At 29.6% G+C, this 22,194-nt stretch overlaps 2 protein-coding genes across 2 annotated transcripts; one reads left to right on the top strand and one right to left on the bottom strand.

The window, feature by feature from the left end:
- Positions 1–4,744: 4,744 nt before the first annotated feature.
- LOC117917623 (pantoate--beta-alanine ligase) lies at positions 4,745–8,269 on the top strand. The gene is made up of 4 exons (XM_034833954.1): positions 4,745–5,492; positions 6,406–6,519; positions 6,878–7,009; positions 7,947–8,269. Exons 1-4 carry the CDS (start codon positions 4,899–4,901, stop codon positions 8,061–8,063), a joined length of 957 nt encoding a protein of 318 aa, XP_034689845.1. The 5' UTR covers positions 4,745–4,898; the 3' UTR covers positions 8,064–8,269.
- Positions 8,270–8,729: 460 nt separating this feature from the next.
- On the bottom strand, positions 8,730–14,884 carry LOC117919141 (vesicle-associated membrane protein 722). The gene is made up of 5 exons (XM_034836239.1): positions 14,695–14,884; positions 11,034–11,175; positions 10,811–10,931; positions 9,661–9,723; positions 8,730–9,096 (listed from the first exon to the last, which is right to left on the bottom strand). The coding sequence occupies exons 1-5, from the start codon at positions 14,882–14,884 to the stop codon at positions 8,953–8,955; spliced, it is 660 nt and encodes a 219-aa protein (XP_034692130.1). The 3' UTR covers positions 8,730–8,952.
- Positions 14,885–22,194: the final 7,310 nt, after the last annotated feature.

Raw genomic sequence — 22,194 nt, 5'->3', positions numbered from 1 at the left:
TGATAACAAATTATAGTTAGTATACTAATTAATAATGATGAGTTAAAATCGAGATGCATTTCAGGTATTAATCGAGAAGATAAAATGAGAAATCACATCAATCATTAAAGGATTCAAGGAAAGCAAGATCAAGTGCGCATGAAGACCATTTTAGCTTAGGACTTCAATGTAAGATGAATGATTGGGTGCACCTAGGATTGTTGCATTTGTATGCATCATTTTTCATACTCGATTAAGCTTTAAAATTCTAATTTTTATCAAAACTCTAGTAATTCTTCAAAACCTTAGGCAAATTTATTTTATCTTAATCTACTAAGGTTCTTAAAAGCCTTGCCTAAGTGCTAGAAAGACCTAAAATTGAAAAAGAACTGTTTTGAGCTAGAAAAAGGTCAACCAGTCGAGGATAGACTAAACCGGCTCAACTAGTTGGGGAATATCGACCAATTACTCTTTCCCGATTGAACACCAATCAAGGGGTGCACAAACTTTTCTCTCTCTTCCTAAAAAATTGTTTTCCCAATCAAGGGTAACCCCTTCCTAGTTAAGGTTTGGTTGAACCCCCTACTGTGTATTAAATGTCCAATGACTAGTCAACGGGTTGACCAGAGCTCGATTGGGAAAGGCTTGTCAATACACTTTTTGTTGTCTAAGGTTCCAAACCTATAAATAGAAAAATCCCTTCTATTTGTTGATATGAGAAAACTTGCATTCAACTTTCTACCTACATATTTCTCATATTCAAATCTCTATTTTCTTCTTGGTGCATTAATTATTTTACTTGCAAATCATTCTTATTATTGTTCATCCTAACTTCTTTGTACTTGTTCATTAATTGTGTTAGGATTTAATGATCTTAAACTCTCATTTATTAAATTAAAGTTGAGTGTTTGGGCTTTAAGTTAGGATTGCATTTGAAGAAAAGTTGTAATACCCATTGAAGCCTATAAATCCAATTGTAAAGACTTGGAAGCTTAGGTTTAACGTTTCACATTAGTAGAACCCTCACTTGGAAGGATTGAGGAGAGTGAACGTAGGCTACAATTGCCAAACCACTATAAGAGTTTGCATCTCTCTAACTTAATCTCTTTACATTTATTGTTATTTTCCTTGCTTATTTAAAGGATTTTTTATAAAGTTTTAAAACCCAATTGACCTCCCCTCCCTCTTGGGTGTTTTATGTTAATTAAATTAACTTTTATTTCACAAATGATATTAGAGTTAAACCTTTTTTTGAAGATTTAACAACCTACTCGATGGCAAGACTGGTTTTTTAGTGAAAATCTTATTTTTGTAAAAATTTGTGTCACCACTTATTTTTATTTATTTTTTAAAGGAAAAATAAAATAAGAAATAAAACCTTAAAAATGACTCGTTATTTGGAAAAAGCATATCTTTGAAAATCGAGTCTCGGTTCGGGGTCAGGTTACCTATCAAGAAGGTACCATAAAGTAGCACCTTTCTAAGCCTTAAATAAAGGTTTCTACTAATCAAGTTGAGGTCACTATGGCAATTGATCTATAAATCATGGATACCAAGGAACAAGAATAAGGCAAAGGTGATAATAATAAAAACCTAGCAAAATACTACTCACACAATTCATGCATATAAAGTGAATAAGAAAAAAGAATGGTAGTACCTTAATTGCAATCCAAAGCGCCTCCATAAAACAATAGGGTTAGTTCAACAAGTATAACATAACAAATGTCACACAACATGCATTCCACTCAAATCAAGAGTCAAAGAAGTGATTAAGGCATAACAAGATGTAATCAAGCATGAGAATATATAAAAATAAGGCATTCAATGTCTATGGAATTAATTAAATAAGGGATAGAGAAAGCATACCTTGATAGCATATAAAACGCTTTCATAATGCAAATGGAATTAGCTTAATGAAAGAATAATGAATGCAATATCATAGGCAAGGTCTCATTTTACATACAATCAAATCCAAAATAAAGAGTAAAGAAGTGAAACAAAGTGGAATAATACACAACAATAGGTTAAAGAAGTCGGCATATATTTAATCATAAAATAATTCCAAATAAAATGTCAAGAGAGGGACAGGTATATGAAAAAGAACTCACCTAATATATACAATATATCTATAATACATATAAAAGTCAAAGCAACCTAAAGGCATACTTAAGGAAGCTAAATTATCAACAGCAAGCAAGACTTTCAACAACATTATAGGACAGGGGCATTCACAAAGTAAATCCTAAAAAATACCTAGAGTTGTTATTTCATCAAAAAAAAAAAATGGACATCATCTTCAACATGTTTAGATCATAATACAAAAGTCCAAATTATTTGACTAGGTTACAATCAATACTAGATTAATTCACAATAAGGACACTGCGCAAAACAATCAACATATAATCAAAATAGTGAGACTTGCAAAATAAATCCTAAAAGAATATTTAGAAAATGAATTTTATCATAAAATAAAAAAAAAATAAAAACTAGACCTTATCTTCTATATATCTAGGTTACAATCCAAAAAGGTAAATTATTTAATTATGTCCTAATTAATACTAGATTAATTAACAATAAAGTCATTGTATAGAACAATAAGCATACGACTAGAACAGATAAACTTGTAAATAAATCCTAAACAATATTTTTTTTTTTTTTAAATCATCATGAAGAAAAATTTCACAATATCTCTTATATGTCTAGATTACAATCCAAAAGGCCAAATTATTTAATTATGTCTCAATTAATACCAAATTAATTCACAATTACATTGGTAAAAAACAAAGCAAATTTCAATGACATATCAAAATGAATTTCTTTCACTAACCTAAATGCATGGTAAAATCAAGGAAAAAAAATTAACATACATTCAATATGCCTATTTTACAAAAATAAATAAATAATAATAATAATAACAACATAATTAAATTATACAAGGAACATATTTAAAATAAGTTAAACAATCCTTGACTATAGAACGGGTCAATGCAACAAGGGTAGGAAAAAAAATTCTCCCATTTAGGGAATTGATTTTCAATAAAATGGGTTCCTAAAATTAACTTCAAGAAGTGTAGATCAAGGGAGAAATATCACATAAAATTATGGAAGTCAAGAAATAATTTAATTTTGCGAAATCAATTTAGGTGTCTAGAAAAAACTGGACCTATGTAAAAACCGATTTAAATCTCTTAATTGAAACATGATTTTAAAACCAAATTAAATTCATTTGACAAGTTTATGAAGTTAGGAATACCATACAAACATCAAAATATTTTTACAAAAACCCTAAGTGCCTTGATTCCAATTTTTCAATCATAAAGGTTAGCAATACAACAAACAACAATAGTAGGATTTTAAAAGTTGAATGTATGTTGGACTTCACCAAGGTCTACATTAATACACGAATTTAACCCATAATTCTCAGTCCTCTCTAAAGATACTTATCACGCATCTTTGGAAAGTTATTGGTACATTGCATAGCCCAAAAAGCATCCTTCACTATGCATAAGTTTATAATGAATATATGAAAGTAGTTTTATCTTGATCTTCTATGGCAATCGTAATCTTGAACATTCTTTTAGAAAGAAGTGGTATTTATATCTTATTACTTTTTTCGATTCTTGGTCCAAGAAAAGTAATGAAAAATAATTTCTTTGCTATAACATTTAGCTTTTGTAGTCGATTTGAAAATTATGACAATAAAGGAAAAGGAAAAAAAGGAAGATGAAGAGAAAACGAAAGAAGAGAGAAAAATGAGATAGGGTGAGGGTTTCGGTGGTCAAGTGTGGGGATGAAGAAGGTGAGGATATTTTTGGTCTTTTACATCTAAATTTTATTAAATAAATAAATAAATGAGGGAGGAGAGAGATTTGATGGGGCCATATAACATTTTTCTTTAGTCAACCCTTTTGGCTTGTTGTAGTCTTGAAAGGGAGAACAAGCAGCCTTTGACTTTGAGCAACAAAATGAAAATATAAACTTTGGTCTAATGTGAGGGCGCCACCCACCAGCCACCACACTTTGACATGACTCTATTCTTCCTCCCATTGTTTGCCAACCTCCCCTCTTTTTAAACTACTGCCAAATCTAATCCATGTATAATCCCAATTCTGTGGCCTAGCCATGGAATTTGGGGGGGGGGGGGGGGCGCAATTAAGATTTCCAAAGACCAAAAATTCTCTTTTCATTACATAAAATTAAATTTTCCTTTTTGATAATAAAAGAGCATGATTATTTAGAATCTATGTTTGCATTGCAGGTGACATGCACTTACAATGGTCAAAGTCAATTCAATGATAGAGTCAAAATTGGAGGACAATTGCTTCTAATTGGGGAATATTTTAGTAAAACGTTTTCCTTATGTAAAATTGAATTGAATTAAATTAAATGACCAAATAAGCCATTCATATTATTATATCATTAAAGATGGATCTAGATTAATCTAATGAAATGAGATCTCAAAATTTAAAATAAATTTATTTTATTGAAAGAAAGTTATTATCATCGATTTTTAATAATGATTGAAAAATACACACATCTTTTCATTTTGTATTTTTAAAAATATAAAATATATATATATATATATATATATATATATATATATATAATCAGATTGTATTATTCATAAACATTTACAGGTGGAATTGCAGACTTTGGTGGGTATCTATTTGGTACCCTACTATTTGCCTATACCATATCCAATCATTCTCAATTTCTTGGAAAATCAAATATACTTTCATGGAAAACTTGCGATTGAGTTGTTGGCAATTTCTCCTCGTGGGGTGGAGGGTCAATCATTTTATACAAGAAGCACTCATTATCAGATACATTCTAATTCATATTTGTCTTCCATTCCTATAAAACTACACTCGGCCGAACGCCACATTCAGAATTCACCAACCCACGGAAGCAAAAAAAATATGAGAACAATGGAACTCAGAGAAGCAGAGATAATCAGAGACAAGGATGAGATGAGGAGATGGTCGAGGCGGATGAGATCCCAAGGAAAGACCATAGGCTTGGTACCCACGATGGGGTACCTCCACCAAGGCCATATCTCCCTCATCAAAGAAGCCCACAAACACACCGACCTCATTGTTGTCTCAATCTATGTGAACCCAGGTCAGTTCGCCCCCTCTGAGGACCTCTCCACATACCCATCTGATTTTCATGGCGATTTGCAGAAGCTCATGGCCGTTCCTGGCGGAGTTGATGCCGTTTTCCACCCCCACAATTTGTACGATTATGGGAGTGTTGGTGGTGGTGGGCGTTCTGGGGATTGTGATGTGAGAGAAGAAGGAAAAGGGGTGATTTCTTGTTTGGAAGAGAGGGGTTTTGGCCATGAGACATGGGTAAGGGTAGAGAGGTTGGAAAAGAGTATGTGTGGGAAGAGTAGGCCTGTGTTCTTTCGAGGGGTTGCCACAATTGTTTCCAAGTTGTTCAATATTGTAGAGCCTGATGTTGCGGTGTTTGGGAAGAAGGATTACCAGCAATGGCGAATTATAAGCCGAATGGTGAGTGTTTTGAAGAAATTTTAGTATGTTTTGCATATGTTGGATTCATTTTATGCTCTAGGTTTTCAAAAGTCTGGTTCTTTCCTTGAAAATTTTAGCGGTAATCATGATTTTAAGGCAAGAATAGTAAAAAAGAAGGCAAACTTAGGAATCTTACGTTTATAGAATTCTCAGTACTTCCTTTTCTTTTCTAAGTGATCAAACACTATTCCTAGATCCGACTTTTAGGAAGAAAAGAAAGAAAATAATGGTAGTGTGTCACATGGTTTAATATACCACATTTTCAATCATGGTATCTTGATGGTAGAAAATGGAATTTGAAGTGCACTGTGGGATATGTCATTTCAAGCAACTGCTACTTTTTTTCTCCTTTCTGCTATTTCTTTTAGTAAGCAACTGTTGCATTACATTGATATGTCTATGCCTTTTAGGATAGTTCAGAACTTGAAGTGTGGATCTTTGTGAGTGGAGGCATCTTTTCATTGTAGAACTCTTTTTTTCTGTTCTTTGGAAGAATAAAAGTGGCAAAAGGAAAAGAGCTCAAAAAACATGGAAGGGAAAGAGCTTGTTAAAAAATATGTATTTTCTTATGTCAAAAGTCACATATTATAGAGTTCGATTCAAACTAGCCGAAATTGAAAGTAAAAACATGAGATGGTTGTCTGTGTTCTTGGATTAATGAAGTTTATCCTTGGTTCCTATAAATAAATGGATAATAAATGGAGAAGTTTCTGGCATGAATGAATCCATATGCGGTACAGTCTGAACTAGTTTTTGGGTCCCTTTTCTTTGGTTTGGCCTTGTAAAACCAAGTCACACCCTTGACATTTGGTGACTAGAATGATGTCCTCTGATATCCTTAGAGCAATATTGTAGTTCAGCTTACTGATTTATTGCCTGATTGACTCTACAGGTTCGAGATCTTGATTTTGCCATAAAAGTAATAGGCTCAGAAATAGTGCGTGATGCTGATGGGCTCGCAATGAGTTCCCGCAATGTTCACTTATCACCTGAAGAAAGAGAAAAGGTTCTTCCAGTGCTACTTTTAACTCCTCATTCTTTGACTGATTGAAAATTTTACTGCTGATACTTCCCCATAAAAACAAGCATGTGGATCTAAAGTAGATGCCCTTTTTAATGATCTCTGTTGGTTGGTAATTGTTAACAATCAAATATTCTGTGCACTTTCTTTTTTTTAACATTTTTTTCTTACACTTCCTTTTTGTATAAGGTTTTAACTCTTTCCTTACAAATCTTAGTTAAAGTAGCTACTCATTTTACTTATCATCTAAATTCTGCTAGTTGGACAACTTTTCTACAGTACAAACCATTTTAAATTCTCTCTCTACCATGAAGGACTCAATATGCCCCATTGTACCCTGCAGGCATTGTCCATAAATAGGTCACTGTCAAGAGCTAAATTTGCTGCAGAAAAGGGTCAAACTAATTGCAGAGAGTTAAGGGATTTGGTCATTCAAGCAATAGAAGAAGCGGGTGGAAGAATTGATTATGCTGAGGTGAGACGGGAAAAACCTTCCTCCTCTAAGATTGTTTTGTCTTGGCCTGGTTCTGATGTACTGCAAACTAAATTCCTAAGTTATCCTTCATTGCACTGAATAAAATGTAGTACATTAATTAGTTGGGTGGTCAAAACACACAAAGTAACAGGGGATATGCACCATTCCTCTAGCATTTTTCATCTGAGGGCAGATTTTGTGATCTTTCTTCATTGAATTCTGTAATTCATGGGCAAGAAGTAATTGACTATAGGCATAGAGACCGTAGTGTTGTGCAGTGATGAAGGTTCACATGTACAAATTGGCCTTCTTTGATCCCGAGGCAGGACACTGAGAGTCACTGCATCATATTACCTGTAGACATGAGGTTGATGCTCAATAGCACAGTGGTTAGTAGGAAATAAATCTAAAGAAAATGTGCGACATGTTAGCCCTTCTCTTCTACTAATTAGGAGGCTGGCCCATATCCTATGTTGTTTCCCACTTGGAGCAGCTCTTGAAATTCAATTACTGTTTTATGCTTGTGTATGGGACTATTGAATCCCCCATTTGATATCTGCCTTCAGTAGAAAGGTTGATTTCGTCTCAAAATTATAGACATAGAGACAAGCAATAAGTGCAAACTTTACAAAAGAGGGAACTATAAATGATTCCTATTGGATTTGCCCAGCAAACCAGGGAGATGACTTGTTGGACTCTTACCTTCCCTCTCAAACATGCACCTGAACCAAGCAAAATACGAAGCTTCCTGTGTCTATATTAGTTATTGTGTGAAACTGGTTAAGTAGCAGTTTCCTGTGGCACTAAAGGTGAAAATTCAAATTCACACTTAGCCTAGCATAGTTATGGGTAAAAGTGCAGCATTTATTTTGGTGAAAGTTTTTAAGAAAGTGTAAAAATGTATTTTGCTGAAATCATGCGTGTTTGGAATGAGCAGATTGTAGAGCAAGAGAGTTTGGAAGCGGTAGAAGAGATCAGGAATCCTGTTGTCTTTTGTGTTGCTGCTCGGTTTGGAAAGGTCAGGCTCCTTGACAACATGGAAATCAATGCATGAAAGCTGTTGATCTCTGGCTTTTCATTAGGTTATTCTTCCCTGCTTGCAGAGTCTCATGCAGTCATATTGAGGTTGTAGGTGATGAGGTCTCACTCATCACTGACCATTTCGAACCCATTTTTGTATGTTATTTCTGGTCAGATGTGTAACTCAATAATTTAATTCTACGACATTACGATTTGAAATGAGAATCTATTTTTCCAATATGAGAAGTTTGGCTAATTTACATTTACATACTATCGGTGCTAATATTGGCATGTTTGTGGGTCAATGAAAGAACTAAGAAATAACTTATTAGTCCTTGCTTTATATGATAGGTTGCTTTTTAGGCTATAAAGAAAAAAGATTAAAAAAAAAATGATTTTTTCATATTTTATTTTAATATAAAAAAACATAAAAAGAAATATTAAATATAATTCAAATTATTTAAAATTCAATAAAGTTTTTAAATTATTTAAAATTTTCTTATAATAAAAGAAAATAAATAAAATATATTTAAATTAATTCTAAATTTTTTTTTTTTCTTCATTTTTTCTTTCCTTCTTTTCCCATATTTGTCTTCTTAAAGTTTTCTGGATGTAGCCGTCACAATTTAACAAAAAGGCACATGCAGGGGATTTAGGTTCCTTCCCAAAATAAACTATTGAAGGGTCATGTATCATGGTATGACAAACTTCCACGCATCAAGGGACCCTTTTACTAATATAGGGAAAAAAAATTCACTTCAGTCCAGACTATACAAGCACCATCTTACAATACAGACTATGGGCAGAAATGGAGGACGTGTAACAAAAACAAAATTATAGGTAAACATTTAGGGGAAGTTCGGAAACAACACAGCAGCACCAATTCATTTTAATCATCAACTCTAACCAAACACAAGTTCACATCAACAGTTGAAGCCACCACAAATGGATAACACTATGATGAGAATTAAGGCAATCAGGATGCCCAAAACTATCAGCTTTATCTTCATGTTCTGCAACCACATCTTTCTCCTCATCTTGGTTCCCTGTTGCCGGAAATCTTGTGCCTGCAACACCATCATCAATGCCCTCATTTATCATTAGACAGCAGACAAAATAAGACACAATGAAAGCATAGAAACACAGAAAATGAACTTTTCTTTGGGGTCATAGGAAGAAGAGGAAGCCCATGTCTGATACATTAGGGGAGAGCTACCATTGTCACCCATGAAACTGAACTTTTCAGGCCATCAATCAAATTCATATTTCTTTAAAAGCAGCTCTTCAAATGGATACCAGTCCCCATAAATGGGCAGCCTAAGGCTCAGTTTGGGACAAAACCACTTAACATATATTTTAAAATATTTTTTCTGTACAAAAGTTCCACAATCTCATTGTATCATGTATTTTGTCACATCATTTTAAACCCTTTTACAATGTGCTCATAAATTTCTAATTTATTTATATCTTTGATTATTGAATTTATTCATTTCTATCACATAAACCAGGTAGGAGAACCAGCAAGTTCACTGGATAAATCACAAACTTGGCCATCTATGGTTCAACCCAATTCCAGTTTAAGAATCTTAGTTTGGGTGGGGGGGAGGACTGATATATTTGCAGTCACTAACCTGAGAGCGAAGGTTCTCTGTTTTATCCACCAGAAGCTCAATTTTCTCTCCACGGTCCAGAACCTGCAAAATTACAACTTTATCTATTAAACATGCAACCACCCAAATCCCTGTTTTCAAAATTCTTATTATAATCCCATGACTAAAGAAAATAAAGGTGTCTCTAGAACTGTTCTCGAGAATAGTCTTTCTCACTTCAAAAACATGTTTGGCAATTTTTTTTATTGGAAACAGTTTTTCTAATTTGCCATGAAAATAGATTATTTTTTAAAACAAATTTAGCATCTTCAGGTGTTTATCTTAATAATATTCTAGGAATTTTTTTAAAATTTTTTTTTTTTTGATAGGTAAGATCATTTTAAGAACCAATCGAGCATATGAAGAATACTTTAGAAACTTTTGCACTGTATGCAAGTGCTTAGACTATGTTCAGTTGGATGCATAGAATAAAATAGGATACATATATCCTATAATATCATTTTCAATGGAATATGATACCCTAAGGTACTATATCCAATGAGGTTTGTTATATCATTCTTATATTGGATTTGTAAAAGGAATAAAAAAAAAGAAATAGAAAACATATTGTATTTCAACATTTGTTTATAATAAAACTTATATTGCATCACAATATTTGTTATTAAAAAATTATGAAGTCTCTAACATGTTTAGTATTATTTGAAAATCATTTTACAATTTATAATTCAGCAAGTAATTTTTTATTTATTAATTAATTAATAATATTCATGATTAAAACATTATTTTTTAAAAAGTGGTGAGATAATACAATCTATCACTTATCTCATGTTTAGTTGAAAATGTAATAAGATAAGTAATAGGATATGATAATTGATGAGATAATTTATCTTATTCCATCATTAACCAAATATGAGATGAGATATATTATCTCATCTTTTATCTTATTTCATATTATATCTAGTCAACCAAACATGGTCTTAGTGCCTTCACAAAGAATAAGCAGAAAAAGAATTTTGTGACTAAAAACAATTGAAAAAACTGTTTTTAAGAATTGTTCTCAAAATCTATTTTTTAAAACTCTTTTTAAAATCGCTTCCCACTAAGAATAAGAGAAATAACACAACTTTGTTCAACAATTGGGTGCAAATGCACAACAAACTGACAACCTTACCTTCTCAATATTTTCCATCATTACTCCTTTGACTTCAGAAACCTGAGCCTTCACCTTGGCAAGCTTGCTTATCTCCTCAGGATGATCCACACAATACTGCATCTGCTCCTTCAGTTTGGGCCTACATTATCAACAATAAATTTTCAGCACTTTTGTGATATGTAATAAACAATGCAAATTCTATTCTAAGAGTTACAGGGAAAAAAACAATAATGGAAATTACCCAAACTCTTTGTTCAGGCTATTAGCAACGGCAGTAGCAGCTTTTCCCCCACCATATCTCTTGGTAAAATCCTCTTTGACTCGCTCAAGGAATGCAATTGGAATCTGCCTACCAACAGCCTCAACAGCAACAACACAGTAAGCTGCAACATTAAACAGATAAAGTTAGTTCAAACTAATAAAAAATCAAAATGAAAGAAATTCAACCCAGTTTAACCGACAGGCAGCATGAGCCCAAGAGATGAACAATAGAAATTGATTAACCAAGCAACCAAAGCATCTAACTCAATTGAAGTTTGATTAACCAAGCAGCACTGTTATGAACAACATAGCATGCAATAAGATGATCCTGACCATCAAATCCACTATTTCTTCTTAGGATGGTCATAAAAGTAACAATATTTCTTCTTTGGATGGTCATCAAAATCACAATAATTATTCTTCATTAATCTTTTAGATCACAACAAAGACTTTATACCATCAAAAAGCACATGGGATAAACCAATTGAATCAAAACTGGTTCACAAGTTATCCAGATGAACCACCGAGTACCTCCCTATCCCTCTACATGTCACATTTACTGCACATAATTTTTTTTAATCTCCTCCCTTCATCCACATCAACCTCTTTGTCACTTGAGGCAGGCCTCAAAGGCCAAAAATTCAATGTATTCCTCATTTACAATTTCTTTAAATTTACTTGACAAAGGAGATTAAAAGGAATACAAGAAACTTCAGTGAGCACCACATATCATTACTTGAACACACACTGCAAGCAAGAAAAGAATTGCTTCTAACTATAAATTCAGAAATTTTTTTTTTTCCTAGAAAAGAACATAAGAAACTGTCACTTTTCCAATTTCGGAAAATCATAAATTTCCTTTGCCCCATGTCATAATATTTGAAGAAACATGAGTACAAGGATCCTCAATGCAGTTCACATCTTGATACTCAAAAGGCAAAACATGAAGTTGGAATATCTTGCTTCTAAAGCAGATTTTTTTTTCTCTTGCTGATTGTCCTTCTTTTTCAGGAGTGGAGGGGTTGGTAGGTGAAAGTCTGGTTGGAGATAGTAAATATCTGATCAAACATGTATGCAATAGCAGTCCTATGTCTAATTAAACAGGTTCTCAAACATAAGAACAAGTTATGAAGGAAAGAAAAGGAATTCTGGATATCCAGCTACCTAATATCAATGACAAAATAGCCTTAACACCATTCAAACATCATTCAAAGCTCCTTGAATATGCTTTGAAAGTTGGAAGCAGCTTTAATATTTGACTTTCCATCTATCTAGAGCACATGTTCATTTATAAGATGCTTAAAGAAAAAATAATTAAGATACTTCAAGAAAATGCAAACATATTCTACTTCTAAAAATTTTCCCCAGTAAGTGTAACAAACAGGCATGTGCAAATAGAAATATGGGGTCACATGTAGTTTTCTAAGGGTCTCTCTTCTCATGAACCTTATAAAATCATGTATTTAAAATAAAGCTGCAATATCAACTATGTCCATATGGTGCTCTATACATTCCCAATATGCTACCATTAGTTCCTTTTGCCTATCAAAAGAAGAAAAGGAAAAAAAGACAAATAAGATTGGCATCTAGCCAACATTCTAGCCTAGAACCTTGTGCATCATGCATATGTTATTAGATTTCTATTCATGGTGTAGTTTATATTGTTAAACTGAATCACTTCAACAACCATCAACCATCATCTCTTCAATTTATGTTCATTTGGATTGCTTTAAATTGTTCACCCCATTCATTGCACGTCTCATACACTAGAAATAATGATAATTACTAAAATGATATTCAAGGACAACCCGTGGCCCAATCTAATACTTATAAAAAACCCATGCACCTTGTGAAAAATAAGAATTGAAGATCTCAAAGAGGCCCTAGTCGCTATAATAAAAACTGCAGCAAAAATATAACCTCCTTTTAATGGTGTTAATATTATTTTCCAAATCAAAAAGAACAGAAAAGAGTTCTTCCAAAAAAATTAGGCAAATAAGGAGGGGAGAGAGAGAGAGAGAGAGAGAGAGAGTGAGGGAGGGAGGGAGGGAGGGAGGGAGTTAGTTCTTGAAAATGCTATTCATTATATTTTCATTCTCCTCTTTTAATAATTGGTCAATCCACTCATGTGGATTGCAGATTTAGAAATATGGGGTTCTAGTTATACACAAATATGTCTAGAACTCCAGCTCATGTTTAGGAAGTTGCAATTTGGGATCAGAATTATGAAAACTTTCTTTTCCACACCTGTATGTTTTTCCATCTTCTTACTGTATGCATATATCAGCTGTGCATTAAATAAGCCAATTTTGTGAAAACCACATCTCACAGTATGCATTTATGATAATTTACTTTCAAGCATACTCCAGCTCTTAGGTGGGCAGGTGACAAATTACAATTAACCAAGATTGTCTGAGGGAACAGGAAATGCACAATTATTTAAAAAATTTACCATATAAAGTAAATATCCATAACAAATGAGGACCCTCTTTAAAGCATCTGAAAATCAAGCAAGATACTGTATTAACGAGGGATATATCACTACCCTCATAATAACATCATAGTCCATATTAATTAGGTTGTAAAATACAAATAATAACCACTTACTACCATTCAACAAATAAATGCTCATGGTGTCACATTAAGCGTCAGTTGCTCAACATGAAATAGGAAAGCCCAATCTCACATTCATAATAAGAGATTAAAATAAGTGATTCTTTATACAACCAGCAACCATCCAACCGCTCAATAAGTAAACAGACAATCAGAATTAAAGGACAGCATCACAGCACTCACAAATTACAGTTCTCGAATGGTATTCAATCAGTCTAGAAAGCACGCAGATGTAAAAGCAAAGCAGGTAATAGAGTACAAGCCATTAGTTCTGGATTATTAAAAAAAATATATGAGCCAAGCAACATTACATGAACCTATAACAGCATCCTTCTATCATCACAAATAAAAAGCCATAACTTACTGTATATGTAACTCCCTATTTAGGAATTGATGTTTCCACTAGTAAGATAATGTGATAATGTGATAATGTTATAAACAATCACAAACAACACACCACTATAAAGCAAGCAGAGCCTTTGGAAAGCTTGGGAACAAATTTTTTTTTTTTTTCAGATCATCAAGAAATCAACAAAAATCCAAAGCAATGTTGCACAATGTTGCAACAGTAATCACGCAACCAGATCTCAGATACCCTTTAACACACCATATGCACCAAGAGAACATTTTCATCTGTTGATATTCATTAGAACCAATCAGATACACCACCTTATTCAACATACCACAGTTACCATCCAAAATTAAAGATCTGGATTGATAAACAACTCCTTAGCTCAGTTGAGCTCAGTTTTTCATTTCAAATTTTTATCATACCAAAATAACAAATACCTTTATCATCTTTCCTCTTTTTCTGAATATTTTTCTCAGCAGCCGAGCAGATTCACACAGAAATGATCCAAACAAGCTAATCACTATTTAAAAATTTGTACCCTTACCAAACGATATTAAAATCAACGAAAACAACACAAATCTTATCATCAGATCACGGATAAACACAAAACCAATTTAACATCAAGATCCACACACAGATCAGAGCTGAAACAACAAAAACCCACAAAACCACGTACTATAGCCATCTTCGACGAGGTAGTTGAAGGTGTGGCCATCGCAGTTATAGGTGAACTTGTTGTTGGTGGCAGGGAGTTTTTGGAGGCACTGCGCAGCGATGCTGGTGAAATTACCGGAGAACTCCGTGAATTCAGCAAGGATCACCGTTCCACGAGCAACGAAGCTGTAGATCAAAGACTGTTGGCCCATCGTCACAAACCTAACCCTAGGAGAGAGAAAGTGTACAGGAGGAGAGAAAGTCTGATGGATTTCTTGTTTGGCTTCGGAGAAAGAGAGGGGATTTATTTTCCTACTCGCTTAGATGAGAAGCAATTAGGTGGTCAGTGGTGTCTATGTTGCCTAATAGGGCTCCTATTTCTCGAAAACAACGAAAATGCCACACATACCAGGAGTTTGAATTTGAACAAGGAGCCTGCACTCCACCCTGGAATTTTAAAAACATACCTGTAATAGAAAATGTGTTAATAAATATAATATTTAATAAATTACCCTTTTTTTTTGTTTGATTATGAAGGTCAAGAAAAATAATCAAGAAAATAAATTTGTTTACTTCATTTTATTCAACAATTTGTAAAGGTCCATGTAGAGTAGTAACTCACGGCTTAAGCCATTTTTTATTGAACTAAATTTATTGATACCTAAAAATGGTTGGCATTTGAAAATAGGATGAGATGTTGATTTTTAAAATTAAATTTGTAATTAATAATTTATTAGTTGTTATTATTATTATTATTATATATAATAATGGTATTCATATTTTGTGATATTGTTTGATTGTATTTTTGCCTTTTATTTTTTTACTTTAATTAAAAATTTTAAAATTATTTCCAAAATTATATTTGGTAATATATTTTTATTTTTTGGTTTTAACCTTTAATATGAATAAGTAAAAACTACCATCACTATTATTTTTTTATTTTAAGAAAAGTATATGATAGGTTGTAATTTGGATCAGTTAATCAGGTCTATGCATTACTCGAACTCAACTCAAATTAAAAAATAATTAACCCAATTTTTAACATGATGTATTTATCCTAAGTCCAACATGTCCTTCCATTCTTTAAGGTTAGATTTTGTTTGGATTGGTCAAATTAATTGAATTATATGATTCAAAATTCATCCACAATTGTTTTTTAAAAAAAAAATCTATATATTTATATCAAAATTTAAATGGAAAGTGGGATAAAATTTCAAGATAATAATAATATAAGATCGAGATTAGGTTAGATTTCGATTGTTTGAACCTTGGTTTAAGTTGAACCCAAAATAAAATGGGGTTGAAAAATATAACTCAAACCTCATCCAAATATTTAGAATTACTTAATGTCATGCAAAGATTGGGTTGAGTACGGTTGGATCAACTTGTTTAAATTGTACCTTTAGTGTATGATATTGAAAAGACATCTATCCAACTTTTCATCTCGATAGTCTAAATCATGAAATGAGGGTATAAACGTACTTAGTATTGATACCCTATTTTATTTTATTTTATTTTACCAATCCAATAACATTAACCAATAAAAATTGTCTTGACTTACTAATTATAAAAAAAAAAAAAAAAAAACTTTTATGCTTGTTAGATGATTACCAAATATTTTTTAGTTTTCAAAAACAAAAAATAATACCAATATTTTTAATAATTAAAAATTAAATTGAATTTTTTTATGCTTTTAATATTAAAAAATAATGAAAAGAGAAATGAATTCCAAACATTGAAAAAGAAACCCATATTTAATTTAAATTAATCCACTTTGAGGGTTCTCAACGTCATTGATTTAAATTAAAAGCACTACTTTAGCCACCCAAAAAAAGGAATTTATTTATTTATTATTATTTTAAAAAAAAAAAGGATGGGGGCAAACAAACAGACAACAAACATTGAACCTTATCTAGTTTCTCTGTCTATTCAAAGCTAAGCCAAAGAATGATAGAAAATGACATTGAAGAGAACAAACATAAAAAAGTTAGGTCAAGTTTATATTCTTATCTAATTATCAACATATCTTGAATAATCTTTGCATTCATTCAAACAATAAAACAGTTTTTTTTATCATTTACTTGTTTTTTTTTTTAAATTCATCACTATTTTAGACTTTTTTTTGTATGAATAAAAAAAATGCTCTTATTGTTTTTAGACAATAAGTCCTAATTAATCTTACATTTTCAATATTTTTAATAAAAAATTAAAAAAAATTAAATCTCTGGATGCCAAATTTCCTAGAAGTATTGGTTGAAAAGGTTTTCTTTTCAACCCCAAGTGAGAACTTGTACATGTGTGAGTAATTTTCTTTAAAAAATTTCTAATTTAAAAGATCAAAGTGAAAATAAAAATCATGTAATTATTTAAATTTAAGTGGTTTTATCTTGAAGAAAATATTTTCTTCATCAAGATTATGCTTTTGAAAGTATAATCTCAAATTCATATTAATTTTTTCCCAAAGCAAAATGAAAATGATAAAATTGCGGTAAAAGATAATATATTTTCTATACCCCATAGAAACGTATCATTAATAAGGAGATGTTTATTATACCTAAAAATGACAATAAGGTGAGTTTTCAATTACCTGCCTCATCCCTAATGGGAAACGTTTGGCATAAAGATAAACAGGTTTAAGGCGGGTTTGGATATGACTTAATCACACTTGTGCCCATTTCAATTATATATATTTTTAAATAAAAAATTATTTTAGTTGCTTTTTTTTTTTCAACTTTTTAAAAATAAATAAAATATCACTTTTCATAAAAATAATTTATATATATTTATAATAATTTTATTTATAAACTATATTTATTTTTAATAAATTTTAAAATTTTAAGAATAAAAAAAATTGAAAAATATTGAAAAATTTTAAACAGCATATGAGAATTTTCTTTACTTATCCCGTTATGCCTAACCGTTTTAAATTATTTTTTTATTTATTTTTATAATGAGAATAGATATAAATAAATTGAATGGGGTTGGGATAGGGGTGATTGTCTCCAAACTCACTTCTGTTGTCATCGATTATGCATTTCTATCTTAACCTTAGTGTCATTATTATCTACTTTATCTCATTATTTTATATTTTAGTTCCATATATTTTTACCGTTAAATGGTTTATATTTGACCACCAAATCTTTAAACTAAACTATTTAGATTAAAAGTTGAATCTAGTACCAAATCAATACATAGATTTTTCAAAATAAAAAAATGTTCTTATCACCTTCTATAAATTATATATATGGAATACTACCACAAATTAAGGACTTATTTTAAGCTTTTGATTAGAACTTATCCAACATGTCAAACCTATACTATAAAATTAAGTGGTTGAAAATGCCCAAAACATCCCAATCTGTTACCATCTTCATTTAAAAGGTGAGCCAAATTAATATTAAATGTAAGAATTCCACAAGATATTCACATTAGGTTACATCTAATTTTTTAAAAAATGAAGTGACGCCAATACATATGTGTTAGATAATAACAGATAATCATTGGTGCAACTAATGCAGGTGGCTACCAAAATAAAAAGGTGGAAACCCTAGTGATGGTCCACCAACCATCTCTACTTTGAACAACACCCCTGAGCCTCCCCTTATTGATTTTTTATTTTTCATATCTTTGAAGTTGCTAATAAATTTTTTAATAATTTTAGATGTGGTATTGATAAATTTTTTTTAAAATAAAAAATATAAGAGCCCACTTGGAATTGCTTTGAAAAATAATTATCTATTTTTAAAAATAAAAAACTATTTTTTATATTTGAAAACAATCTCATAATTTCTTATTAGAATTTTTTTTTTGAGAACTTGTTTTGAAAAAAAAAGAGTATTTTTTTTAATAATATATTTAATTATTTAAAAAATAATAATTGTAAACACATGAGAATGATTGAAAATAAAGCACGATGATTATTTTTTTTAAAGAAATATTAAGAAACAACGGATAATATTCTAAGTTTTTCTAAAAACATTATAGGACCATTTTTAAAAACCATAAAAAACTATTTTAAAAATTTGTTTTCAATAACTATGTTTCAAGAACTATTTTGGAAAACGTTGCCAAAGAGGCTATAAACTTTCTTAAATTATATTTTTGAACATTTTATAAGAAATAAACATGTTTAGTAATTCTAAATTTTCTTTTTATTTTTAAAAAGAAAAAAGAAAAATTATGTTTGATTATTACATAACTAAGTGCACGTTTAGACACATTTTTTGTTTTTTGTTTTTAAAATTATAAAATAGGAGTAAATTTTATAAATGATGCAACAAACAAGTAATGATTTTAAAATTTGTTTAAAAAGATTGAAGTTTTCTACCTCAAATTTTAAAATTTTTAAAAGGCATAAAATATTTTGTACAAAATATTCTATTTCGTTATATAAGTTGACAATTTTTAAAAATAATACATAATTTCACTAATCTCCCTTAAAATTTTAACTAAATATAATTGGTTCTCATTGACTTGAAGATTCCTTAAATACAATTCTTATTTTGAATGAAAAGGGTGGTGAGCGAAAATATGGGAATGATAGAAAAGGTATGTGATGAAATTTAAATTAATGGGGACTAAGTATATTTAGCCAAAATATCTGAGATAGTAAATAAAATTAACCCTAAAAATAAAACATAGGAAGTGTATCGATGTGCATACTAAATTTATAAGTTTTTTTTAATCCTCATCGATTTTGTTGATTAGATAAAGAAAAATAAAATCTAGGTCAAAGATTTTTAAAATTAGGAATAAAACAATTTTTATTTTTATTTTTCAATATTAATTTTTTTTTAAAAAAAGTAAAAATAAATATTAACATATCCTTAATTACACTTCAATATGATATTTTTATGTAATAAACCTAAAACATTCTTCAAAAACCTAAAATGTTTTTAACCTAAAAATAACATACCCTTAATTTTCACATCCAATAATAATAATAATAATAGTCATTTATTACATAATTATTATGTTTTTATTATTTAAAGGAATGCTATCATATCATAATTATTATGTCATTATTTCATTATAAGATACTATGTATTTTTATTCTTCGCAATCAATATTATGCTTTCTTCCATACCCTCCTCTATTTCCTTGCTTTAAAGGTAATATAAATGAATGTCTTTTTATTTTCACAAATTAAATTAAGAATAATAAGAATAAAAACCTTATCTCATTTCTCGTAAACAAACTTTTTTGGATTATTTATAATGAATGAGAATAGAAGTTAAAAATTGATTCCAATAACAATTATAATTCACTTTGAGTATGTTTGATTCTTGAAAATTTTGAGGGAAAATGCAAGAAAAAGAAAATAATGAAGAAGAGAATAAGGAAAAAAGAAAAGAAAAAATGAAGAAAAATAGAAAATAAATTTAAAATCAATAAATTATTTTTATATGTTTCTTTAAACTCATTTAACTGATTTTTTTAAGGTGAAAATTAAATAATTTTAAGAGGCATAAAATTTATAACTAATTTTAATTATATTTCATTTTCTTTCGGATTTTCTATGATGAAACTAAATATAAGAAAATTAGGATTTGTTTGGTAGCTGTTTTCGAAAACAGTTTTGAAGAATGGTTGTTGAAAACTGTTCTCTAATGTTTTTGTTAAAAAAAAGTGTTTATAAACCTAAAATATTTTAAAACTAATTTTAACCTATTTTTAATATTTTTCAAAATAATTTTTATATTTAATATTTTATTTTTAATAATTCTACATGTTTATATAATCACGTTTTAAAACAATACTCATAAAATAAGTAAAAACAATCAAAATGTATTCTCTAAAAACACCTAATTTTATGTTCTTGAGAACAAAAAAACAATTTTTGATTATCAAACGTGTTTTCCTGTTTTTTTTTTTTTAGAATAGAAAACTGTTTTGAAAACAGTTATCAAGCAAACCCTCAATTTTTTTTTTTCTTTCCTTAATATTGTTTTAGGAACGAAACATGACTTTTATATCATTTTTTTTTTCTTATGATATTAATATATTATTATTCATTTTTATTATCAAGTACAAAACATAATTTAAAAATTAAAACCCAATTTAATTTTATTAAATTATAATTTAGAATATGAAATTTATTAATAAATAAGATTGGTGGCAAACTAGAGATTTCCGTTATGGGTGATGTTGATTTATGGATATGAATATGTTCCAAACACGACTTAAAAAAAATATATTCAAATCTCCCATCGTGCATGTGGGTTTGATTTGTACGTTGTATTGTTTTATTGACATTGAAAAAAAAAGGAAAGAAAAATGAAATGATACAATTTGAAAATGACCCAATTGGAGGTGACGTGTCCATGCACTAGGGACATCATGGTGACTACAAAAGCATAATGCAATACAGCGTACGTTTTAAACTAGCTTTATTTTTTATATTTTCTTCACCCTTTGCTACGTTTCTTCTTTTCTTACCAAAAAAATAAAACCAAAATAATTATTCTTCTAAATGCTTCTATTTTGTAAGCTTGTTCATGGAATGGGTTCATTTCATCGGTGATAGATTGTTTGTCCCATTTTTTTTAAAAATTTATTTCAAAGTCAAATTTCAGATTTTGTAGTGTTAAGAAAAGGAAAAAGAAGCCTCAAATGATTTTATTTGATTTATTTTAAAAAACTATATATAAAATATATTAAAATATAATGAAAATCCATTAATTTAACATACTTATTTCAACCTCCATGTATATAAATGGAATGAATTTGTACAAGTGAGAGAAAATTACTAAATTTAAGGTTGTGTTTAGTTTTTAGAAATTATTAAGGAAAAATAATTAAGTAAAATAGTTTTTTTATATTTGTCTTCAGCAAAATATAAAAAAAATTCAAATATAATTAAAATTAATTATAAATTTATACATTTAAAAATTATTTAATTTTTATATAATGAAGAAAAATAAATTAAATGAGTTTGAAAAATCGTAATTGTTTTTACTTTAAATAGATTTTTTATTTTCTTTTAGTTTCTTTACCTAAATATTTTTTTTCTTTTACATTTTTTCTCAAAATTCCTGAGAACTAAACACAATGTCTTTTATGATCCTACAATAGTAGCATAAAATATATATAATTCAAATGTTGTCAAATAGAAGAGAATAAGAGAGAATATATAATATAGAAATTATAAAAGGATATTATTTAAAGATATAATATAGTACATTTGGTAATAATTTTAGAAAATATTTTTAAAAAATAAAAAAATTTTAAGTGTTAAAAATATTTTTCTAAGATTACTGTCAAACACATTATTTTAGAATGTGTGATAGTGTTTCTATTTAAAATATTTTTAGTGAAAATATTTTCTCAATTAGTATTTTTAAGAGAATCACCTATAAAAGTGTTTTTAAAAATTTTCCAATCATCTAATATTTTTTTTGAAATATTTTTTTAAATTAAAAATATTTTCTAAAATCATTATCAAACAAAAACCCTAGTATTTAATTAAAAACTATAAAAAGTATTTTTATAATAACATTTAATAATATGTTATTAAAAAGTA

This window comes from Vitis riparia, chromosome 7, assembly GCF_004353265.1.
Source record: "Vitis riparia cultivar Riparia Gloire de Montpellier isolate 1030 chromosome 7, EGFV_Vit.rip_1.0, whole genome shotgun sequence".
NCBI lineage: Eukaryota > Viridiplantae > Streptophyta > Magnoliopsida > Vitales > Vitaceae > Vitis > Vitis riparia.
This window is presented reverse-complemented; position numbering and strand designations above follow the sequence as displayed.